Genomic DNA, 10,010 nt, shown 5'->3' on the forward strand with positions numbered 1-10,010 from the left:
TCCTGGGTTCAGGCAATTCTCCTGCCTCAGCCTCCTGAGTAGCTGGGATTACAGGCATGCGCCACCATGCCCAGCTGATTTTTTGTATTTTTAGTAGAGATGTGGTTTCACCATGTTGACCAGGATGGTCTCGATCTCTTGACCTCGTGATCCAGCCGCCTCAGCCTCCCAAAGTACTGGGATTACAGGCGTGAGCCACCGCGCCCGGCCTGGATTCTTTACATACATCATCTCTGTCTGCACACTGGACTTGGGAATGGATACCATTATTCCCATTGTACAGATGAACAAACTGAGTGAGAGGTAACCTGCTCTCCAGGCATAAGTAGCAGAGCGTCCCTAGCTGCAGAGTCGACATACCCTCCAACCTGCTTGTGCCTCCTGAGGAGCCAGCATCCCACACTGCAGACACGCCATACTTGCTAAAGCTCTGGCCGAAGGCACATGGCAAGTTACCGGTGGACCCTGTTACAGGTTAGGCTCCCTGGTTCCGTAGCCGTGAATCTCAATGAAGCCTTTTGCTTGAAGGTACAAGTTCATGGCCTACACCATCCTCTTGTGAAAACTGACCCAGGAGAGCAACTCCCATTTAAATATCTGCTGTCCCTGGTTGAAACAGGGCACAGACTACAGGCTTAGCAGGATCATCTCCCTAAATCAGTGGTCCCTACAGTTAGAGGCTTGCCAGAGCTAAGTGCTTTTTCTTCTCTTTTAAAACTGCGGACCTGTACTAATTTGTACAGCTTTTCCTAGGACTTTTTTGTTAAAGTGGCCAAATAAACAAAAATATAAACTGCTGCAGAATCTATGCTCCATTTTCGACTAGGACAGGCATATGAAATGTGCACATTTCCGTAGGTTTTAAGACAATTTGCTTTTCAGTGAACCATCCCTTTCTGAACCCAAGTTGGGAATGAATGCTCTGGAGGTTGCTGCACGCCTGCCAGCAGTGTAGCCCAGCTTGCCCCAAAGTTTTTTGAGGTCCTGGGGCTGAGAGCAGAGGTGGGATCTAGGAGGGAACCGGAGCTTCTCAGGGACCATCTTTAGTAAAAGGCAAGGGTCTAAGCGAGGCCCCTCTCTGGGCCAGGCCTGAGGCAGCAAGGTCCATGCAGGAGGCATCAGACACACCTTAGTGTTTGCAGGGCCCAGCCAGTCTTCCAAATAATTAAACCACATGTATATGCATGTGGCTTCTTATCATAAGTTAAGGAATTATTTCTTACAGGTCTATTTTTTGGGGCACTGGTAAAGACTCCATTTTATAGAGCTCCAAATTTCACATTTACGAAAGATTTAGGCATGCAAGGTAACCCTTCAGAATTTCCTTCAGAAGTGATTTGCAGCAGTGACATTTGTTTTAACTTGTAGGCCACCATCCAACCAAATTCCCTTTGCAAAGGGGTGGGAGAAAGGGGAGGGGGCTGTCAGCTGGCTGCCTGGAGGTTGCTCTGAGGTTTCATGTGCTTCCCAAGAAAGACAGATTTGGGTCAGAGTTAATGAAAACAATAAACGCAGTGGTTCTGTGCTGCCACCCATTTTAGATAGAGAGGCGAGGGAATCTTAGTTTGTCTTGTTCAGATCTAGCAGTTTTCACAGTCTGCCTGTTCAGTGAGGCTTTCGTAAGCATCATTCTGCCCCTTTTGTACCTGGAAGTACAGGTACAACTCTGGCTGACCCCAGAGTTGGGACACTGACCCCTCTTTGCTTTGCAGAGCTCCTTCTCAGGGCCTGCAGCCCCACCAGGTGGGACAGGGAAGAGCTGAGGACTGATGGCCCTACGAAACACCAGCAGCCCCTTCTCCAGAAAGACAGGCGGAATTTTAGCGATGACTTCAATAATCTGACTGATGAATCGACATTTTGATCATATGGGGGGGCGAGGAGAGAATCTGTTTTTCTTTCCTCATTTTTGCGTTAATTTCCCTACTTCTCTTCATATGGAAAGAAGTTCACAGGACTGAGAACCAGATACCTAGAAAGATTAAGAATAAACAGAAAGTGACCATTTCAGTTACACAAAAAGCAAATCCATACACCAGAACAAACCAGTCTGAATTGTGGTAAGGCGTAAGAAACAATGAAGGAAAACAGTCACTCAGGCAATCAAGGCATCCGATGGGGCAGTGAACAGTGTTCCTGTCGGGCGTGGCGTGCCCCGGGAGAGGGTGGGCTGTCTGGAGCTGTGCCCCAAATGGGAAGAAGATAGTCCCTTGGGTTTGAGAAGGCACCAGGGATTTGGAGTTGTTTTTGGCATGTCTTTTATGATGGGGTACATAGAGGTTCTGATTCGAAAGAACAGGCAAGGTGGTCCTGGGTGTAGAAGTGAGGTTGGGAGACGAGACGCTGAATCCCTCGTGAGCAGCTGGAGGGATTCAGCGCCAACAACTGGCCATCGCTACCAGATCTCATCTGCTGAGCGAGGGGACGGAAACGCCGTCCCTCAGAAAATACAAATGAACGCTACAGCTGAGCATCCACCACCCTTGCTTTTTATACTTAGATGGACCAGATGGTGTGATGGGATCCAGGAGTTCATGGGATTTCAGAGTGAGGAGGATCCTCAGAGATTAATGCACCTTTGAAATTTTCCAGTGGAGGAAACTGAGTCCCAAGGCTGTGGAACTCATTGTCCTGGCTCTCATTCTTCATTCCAGCCTTTCCAGCCAAGGACGAACGCAGACTTCCACCCTCTGTAGCTAACGCATGCGGCCAGTGTGGACATAGGAAGTCATTTTTCTTTGTTGGCTTTTCTAAGTTACCCAAATCTGTGCTTATTTGGAAAAAAAAAATTCATTTACATACAGAATTATATCAAGTAGAAAAGTGAAAATCACCCTTTGGTTTAAAATACACACTGAGAAGTAACTCAGGAATGGACAACCAATAATATCATGTGTTCTCACTTACCAGTGGGAGCTAAGCTATGAGGATGCAAAGGCATAAGAATGATATGGGATTTGGGGAATTGGAGGGAAGGGTGAGGGGGAAGGGTTAAAAGACTAAGACTACACATCAGGTATAGCGTACACTGCTTGGGTGACGGATCCACTAGAATCTCAGAAATCACCACTACAGAGCTTATCCATGCAACCAAGACCCACCTGTACCCCAAAAACGACTGAAATAAAAATAAAATAAAATGCACACAGATCTCATTCAATCAGAATATAGCAACCCAGGGCAGCCGGTATTGTTACTCCTGTCTTAGCCATGGGGAGAGCTCAGCAAGGTGGGTACCCTGGGCACAGCCATGCATCACTGTGCCATAGATCCGCTCTCACATATAAACTCACAGATGTGAGCCCGGTGCTCCTGCTGTGCACTCCAGGTTTAAGCCCACAGCGAAGGGCATATGGCGAGAGTCCTCAGCCAGCAGGGCACCTTTGTCTGGGGAGACACGCAGCAGGCCTGGCGCCTGTGGGGGTTGACCTCGGCCCTGACTTTGCACAGTGGGGCTCTGAATGGGTCTCAGGTGCACAGCGTTCTCTTACAGTGTGGAAGAGAGAGGTGGGGAACAGGTGGAGGAGAAAGGAGGAGGATTGGGGTCAGCCCCAAACTAAGAGCTCAAGCACCAACCCCTCTGGAGGACTCACCTTACTGCTTTGATTTTCAGAAATCATGAGGTCCAATGGATTTTGTTTAGCAAATACCGAAACAATAGTAATTGACCACAGTATACCAAACGGAAGAGACCAGCACCTGGGCGTGGACCCGACAGAGCACTTGTAAGTATGCTGGTTTCAGTATCATTTCATAGACTGTCCTAAGCCGTTTGCCTTGCAGGATGGGGCTGTTTTTATGGAAGTCACTGGCTACCCAGAGCCACCCAGCAGTCCCTGTGTGCATTTGGACACTGATTTTAAGTTCGTCTTTCCTAGAGTCTGGTGAGATCTTGATTAGTGAATCTGTGGAGGATGGAGTTGCCAGCTATGAGGGGCATTTAGGAGACATTTTGGGGTTGGGGGCCTGGCTTTTGTGGGGCCCTGAAGAGTGTGATGGTGTCTCCAGGGCCAGGAAGGCCACATACCTCACACACAGCAGTTCTGATTCCCTGGGACGGCGACACGTTTGCCTCACTGGCTGGCTGTGGGGTGGAGCCTGGCCTGCAGCCCTGTGCTGAAGGTGTAGGCCGTGTCTGATTACTGAGGCTGGACAGCCAAAGCCAGCACTGTCTTCTCCGCTCTTTCTGTCTCTGATTTGACTGTCACACGTGCTCTAGAGAGCCCAACACTGGGGGCACTGTGAGGCACAGCAGCCTCAGCCTTGGCTTTCCTCCAGGCATCTTCTTGGTGAATTACGGGGGCACCAGAGCTTGGCCTCTCTTTCCTGACACAGCTGCCTCTTGGCTGTATGAGCTCAAAAAGTTACTTAACCTCTCCTGACTTCTCTTACCTTCCTGGGACCATTCTGCTGGGTTATGTTGAAGGCCACGGAGGACGAGTATAAAACATCTCACTCGAGACCCCCCCCCCAGAGGCAGCTCTGGCTGCAGAGTCTCCCTGTGGGCCCAGGAATGACATAGGCTGGGGATGGCCCAGGTCTAGCCCCACCCATTTGCTAGCCCTCCACAGCAGCAGATTGAAACTAGAACTAGGCCGGCCACGTGTGCCGAGCCCCACATCCGGGCCTGTGAGCTGCGGGGTGTGAACCCAGCCTGAGCCGGAGCTCCAGCCGGTGGCCTGAGCCTCCTCTGCTGACGCCTGCTCTGTGACTGAGCATGGAGGGGCGTTCCCTGTCAGGCTTGTGGGACTGGCACCTACTAACAGACCCCACGTTCTCAGTTCTAAGTGTGTCTCTCGGGTAGACGGTTCGAGAATCTTTCCCAGTGGAGGGGTCCTGAGCTGCTGGTGGCAGGAGCTGTGCCGGCCTTGCCCTGACCCCACTGTACATAACTCATTCCCTCATTTCCTGTGGGTCCCCCATGCTCGCAGGCTGGCACCATGGAAATATGAGGCTGGAGTTAACCATGAATGAAAGAAAGAGGCTCTTTGGCTTGGCAGGGGTAGTGACTGGCCAGGGACTATGGGGGGGCGAAGGCAGATGGGGACCCTTCCTCATCATCATTTGTGCAGGCCCTGAGTCTGCAGTGTTTCCAAGGGCACCTCTTTCTATCTCCAGGAGGCCCTCGGCACCCTGGAGTGAGGCCAGATTTAGGAGACAGGTTCAGCTGTGAGCAGCCTGGAGCTGGGGAGAAAGGCGCGGAGAGGGAAGAGGTCCGGGAGGCGTGGCTCTTGCGTTGCCCGGGCTGTGTGTGGACAGGAATGACAGGTTTTGAATAGGCAGCCACCTGTGCCGGGACGCCTGGCTCACAGGGAGAGAGGGTCGGAAAAGTCTCCATGATCCCAGGAAAGCCTAACAGAGAAACGCTTGCCGTGGGGCTCAGGAGCATTTGGAAGGAGTTCCGGCTCAACCTCCTGGGCCTGTCTCTGGCTGCTCCAACCCAGGCAGCGCAGTGGAGTTGGTGGTCCAGCTGCAGTGTGTCTCAGGGACGATCTGTTTCTACACTGCACTGCTGTCAGGGGGGTAGGGGTTGAGATCGACCAATGGCACAGAGAGATGCCATTTTCAGAGCTGGAGGCCTCACCCCCCCACACAGCTGTCCTTGCCGGCACCTGAGGCTCACCGTCCTTGCTGGCATCCAAGGCTGACCACCCTCGCTGGCACCTGAGGCGGACTGTCTGGTCTGAGCCTGTGAGCCCAGTGCTGCCAGGCCCACAGCAGAGTCTTAGCAGGCTGCTCCCCATCTGGCCCCAGGGGGTAGTGGGCACCAGTGCCCTGCACTCAGGGAATGAATGAGTGTATCTGATAGAGATGGGGCTGGCGGGACTTCTGGGCCCCTGCAGGTGACAGTCTCAGCTGGTGAAGAGATTGCCCGACTTCTGGGAAGTCATTCAGGACCAAGGGACCGGGCAGTTCTGTGGGGACCTCCGGGGGCTTCAGTCCTGTGACTCATTTACCCTGAGCATCCCAGTCCCCCTCTGTCCTCATGTCCCCAGTGTCATCTTGTGATCTGGGCAGGGAGGACAGGCAGCTGGTGGGACACTGTTTGGGCAGGCACTGTGGACCTATCCCTCACCTGACTTGAGCCTTTCAGCAAGTCCAAGATTCCCCCTCGGGTTTCCGTTCAGCCCTGGTTTAGCGAAGGGATTTCACTCCCTGGGATGAAGTGGAAGAGCTGCTCTGTCCCTCTGAGCTCGCACAGCTCTCCCACCCGCAGCCAGGGCTCTCTGTGCCACGGCCTCCACCCCAACCTCGCACTGCCAGGACCATGAGCACAGGGAAACCGAGGCAGGGGCTGACCCCCCCCCCACTGAACACACACACACACTCCAGGCCTGGCCGTGGAGGCAGAGGGGAGGCCCACCTCTGTGGCCTCAGCCTCTCCTATCCAAATGCCTTAAAGCTGCCTTTCCCCTTGAGGTCAGCGGAATTCGCACAATGTACTAGGTATAGGGGACTTGTGCTGGCCCTGCCTTCTTCTGTGTCCAGCCAGGGGCCCGAGACTCTGTAGTCTTCTTGGTCACAGCAAAGCTTTCCAGATATGGCTGAGTTCCTGCAGCTGTCGATGGGCCAGGGCCACCTGCAGGCACTGGGAGGCAGCTCTGAGGTGGCTCCCAGGAGGGCGGGGTGGCCTCCCTGGCTTGGGCTTATTCGTAGGTTGAGGCAGATGGCAATAGCACAGGCAGCACTGCTCCGACCCCCTTCCTGGGGAGAAAGTTCTTCTTGTGCTTTTCTCTTTGTTATGCCCTTTTAAAGACTTGGAGTCTCTTTTACCAGCTTAGGAGGCCGTGCCGGGGCTGGAGAGGGAGTGGAAGCAGTTCAGTGCGTGGGGGTCAGTATAGGGGCTTTTACATCCCCTTATGTTTGGGGTTTGTATTCTTCCCGTAGTTGTCCACACCCCATTTAAGCTCCCCACATTTGGATGCTTCTCATCCGCCAGAGCCCAAGTGAAACACACGCCCATATGCAGGCTTCCCCGCTGGAAGGTGTCTCCCCGTGTGACCTCCATGGGCCTTGCCAGCTCCTCTCCAGCCTCGTGTTCCCTCGGCAGCCTCATGTGTGGACATGTGCCATCTCCGCTGTGGTCAGGCTGTGAGCCCGTGACCATTCTCTCCATGCTGTCCCCAGGGCTCAGCACGAGGCAGGCGCCTCTTCCCTGAGGACAGACCCTGCCTGCCTTGTCCACCGCTGATCCCAGAGCCTGCTGGGCATGGAACAAGAGGTGAAACTCTGCACTCCATGAATGAAGGCATGAATGGAGGCCTCGCTAAGGAGTGTCTAACTAAATACAGACGGCAGTCTCCAAGGCAGTGGAAACCACAAGCTCTGGCAGTCTCAGAGTAGGAGCCAGCTCACCAGTTAATTTGTAGCCATGGTGTTTTGCACACTTCCTAGTGGGCATTGAAAGCCGTGCTCACAGGCCCGGTGATGTTTGGTGGTGATCCCAGCAATGAGCCAGCCCTCACCTCTGTTTTCTCTAATTTCAGATTTGAGAACGGCAGTGAGTTTCCCTCAGAGCTGGAGGACGGGGACGACCCGGCAGCTTACGTCACCAACCTGTCGTATTACCACCTGGTCCCCTTCGAGACAGACATTTTGGACTGAGCCTCTCCATCGGGCCTCCCCCACCTTAGCCCTTCACTGCCAGCTCTGGTGCTGTCCACTGTGCTGACCGCCATGGCCACAGCTGCTGCCCCAGCCCTGGACCTCCCAGACGACCCAGGCCCCACTGACGCTAGGAGACCGAGGTGTCCTGCGAGTGGAGCAGCGGGGGCTCCTAGTGGTCCAGGCTGACCGCGGAGTCTCCAGCAATCCAAGCCCACGGCCCAGAGGCCACGAGGCCTTTGTTCTGAGGGTCTTCACTCCCCGCTTGGTGCTTGCAGGGCTGCGCACTTCAGGCCCGGGCAGCTCCTATGAGCTCGCTCTCACTGTGACTGCTTCCTAGGAGCTGCATCCAGCTTGGCCAAGTGGCCCAGTCCCCCCGGCCACCCTGGCTCCCCACTGTTCCCTCCCACGGCAAACACGTAAAACGTCTTGAGGGAGATTTTGACAAGTCACCCATTCCACATGCCACACGCAGGAGATGTTTAGTAATCCAGGATTTCTCTGAGAACTGGGAGGTGTGGCTTTTTGTTGTTGTTGCTTTTGACCTTTTATCTGAAAACTGGGTTTGGGTCAACCCTAGGAGTGTTTGCAGAAGGCCCAGCACGGTGGGGTATTGGCTGCAGGGCAGAGAAGGCGTTCTCACCAGACGCCCATGTGAGCTTGAACTGAGCGAGCCTTAGTGGTTCTTCCCAGAGGAAAGGAATTTCTTCCCGGCCTGCCAGGTCTCCGGGCCTTCAGTGCGGGCCCCGGGGCTGCAGCCACACTACCCTGGTGTGCTCATTGACAGAGTTGCCACCGTGAACCTGAAAGGACAGAAATGGAGGGAAGCCGGGCTCCTTGCCCACGGGAGAGGGTCCCCGTTCTTCCAGCGTCTCTGCTCCCAGTGTCTACTAACGACTGACATTTGCTAATGTAAATAATAGTAAATTATTGAGAATTCTAATTCTTTTACACAGGCTGTTTTTAATCTATTTTAATTAAATAAAATCTGTGCTCTACTTTGGTCTGTCCAAGATGTTTGTGTATAAAATATAAAGGCGTGGTTCTTTTTGTCCCCTGCCTTGGGACGGGGTGGACACCAAATACCCCGACTCCTCGGGCCTGGCCCCTCCCACTCTTCCGGTCACATTCTGTGAGTTAGAAAGTGTGTTATGTTCTTACCCTAGGGGAATGATCTGCGCACATTGGAAAATGAACACACAGCTTGTTTTATTTTGGAAGAAGAAGGGGGTTGACAGGGATTTTTCTTTTCTTCCATACTTCTTTTTGGCAGCCACAGGAAATCTCTTTGATGACCCAGCTGCAAAGCACATGGGCTTTCCTTGGGTTTTTCATTTCCCTCTGCTTTCCAGCTGCGTTGTTTAAAGCATTTTGATTTCAAATAGACTAGTAGGCAGCAGACTCGGGTTGACTAGTTGCCTTTTTCTTGACGCGTCAAATTCGGTTCTGTGCAAGGATGGGGCTTCCTGTTTAGTAGCTAAGGTTAGAATTGATCAGCATGTTCATTTACTGCCCATCTGACTTTCAAGGATTGATTCGCCGTTTGGTCTCATTCTCCGTCTGAGAGGCGCTTTCTCCCAGCCATGCAGTCACTGCAGTGCAGCTTCCTCAGCCATCCCCTTGCGCAGGCTGTGTTCCTCTGCCAAGACCTGAATTTGGCTCCGCAGCCCCATCCCCTGGCTCAGCCTTCACTGCAGAAGTTTCTCTTCCCAATCCTTGTATGGTGAGGTCTTGAAAGTAGGGATAAGATGTCTAGACATCTGTTGTCCTATTAAGCACATCAGAGCATTCCCTGGCTTCCATTTTTTTTTTTTTTTTTTGGGAAAAACCTAAGTCTTCTAAGTCCAATTTTCATATTCCCACACTTGAAAGAACCCTAAGTACAAACAAGTGTTTCTTTAGTACAATGATACGTGCTTACTAGCACTCAGCGGCCCTGCTGGGAGCAGTATGGAGTGGTGGGGACTGTGGCGAACAGGAGCACTCAGGCCCCGAGCCAGGGAGCAGCTACCCCTGCTCAGTTGAGCTGGTGGTTTTGCCTGGAAGCATGGGCCCGGTATGGCCAGACCTAGTTTTTCCATGAAAGCTAGAAATCTGACTCTTCTTTGTGAAATATCACAATTTCAAAGTGTTGGCAAAAAAAGTAAAAATAGATTAGAAACCTGACCAAGTGAAAGAATTGTGAATTTTCAGCCTCTAAACTGTCATTTCAGAAAATCGATCCCAGAGCAGTTCAGGTTCATGTGTGAGTTTTCACTCTTGCCCGCACAATCCTCCAGGGACTGGCTTTTCTCCTCATTTGGCTTTCATGCTCTTTGTGCTGCTCTGGCAACCAGGAGACCCTTGGCAGCCGTGGCTTGGACGCTGCCCTCAGTCACCGACAATTGTGTGAAGGCTGCTGTCGT

The 10,010-nt window shown here is 52.6% G+C and overlaps 1 protein-coding gene across 1 annotated transcript in view; it reads left to right on the top strand.

Annotated features, from left to right (window-relative positions):
• The window catches only part of PXDC1 (PX domain containing 1), a 36,072-nt gene extending 27,469 nt beyond the window's left edge, over positions 1 to 8,603 (top strand). Inside the window, exons 4-5 of the mRNA XM_017497457.2 lie at positions 3,614 to 3,725; positions 7,488 to 8,603. Coding sequence (XP_017352946.1) covers positions 3,614 to 3,725; positions 7,488 to 7,605 — 230 coding nt within the window. The 3' untranslated portion in view covers positions 7,606 to 8,603. The remainder of the gene's footprint in view (positions 1 to 3,613; positions 3,726 to 7,487) is intronic.
• Positions 8,604 to 10,010: the final 1,407 nt, after the last annotated feature.

Source organism: Cebus imitator, unplaced genomic scaffold (assembly GCF_001604975.1).
Source record: "Cebus imitator isolate Cc_AM_T3 unplaced genomic scaffold, Cebus_imitator-1.0 Scaffold231, whole genome shotgun sequence".
NCBI lineage: Eukaryota > Metazoa > Chordata > Mammalia > Primates > Cebidae > Cebus > Cebus imitator.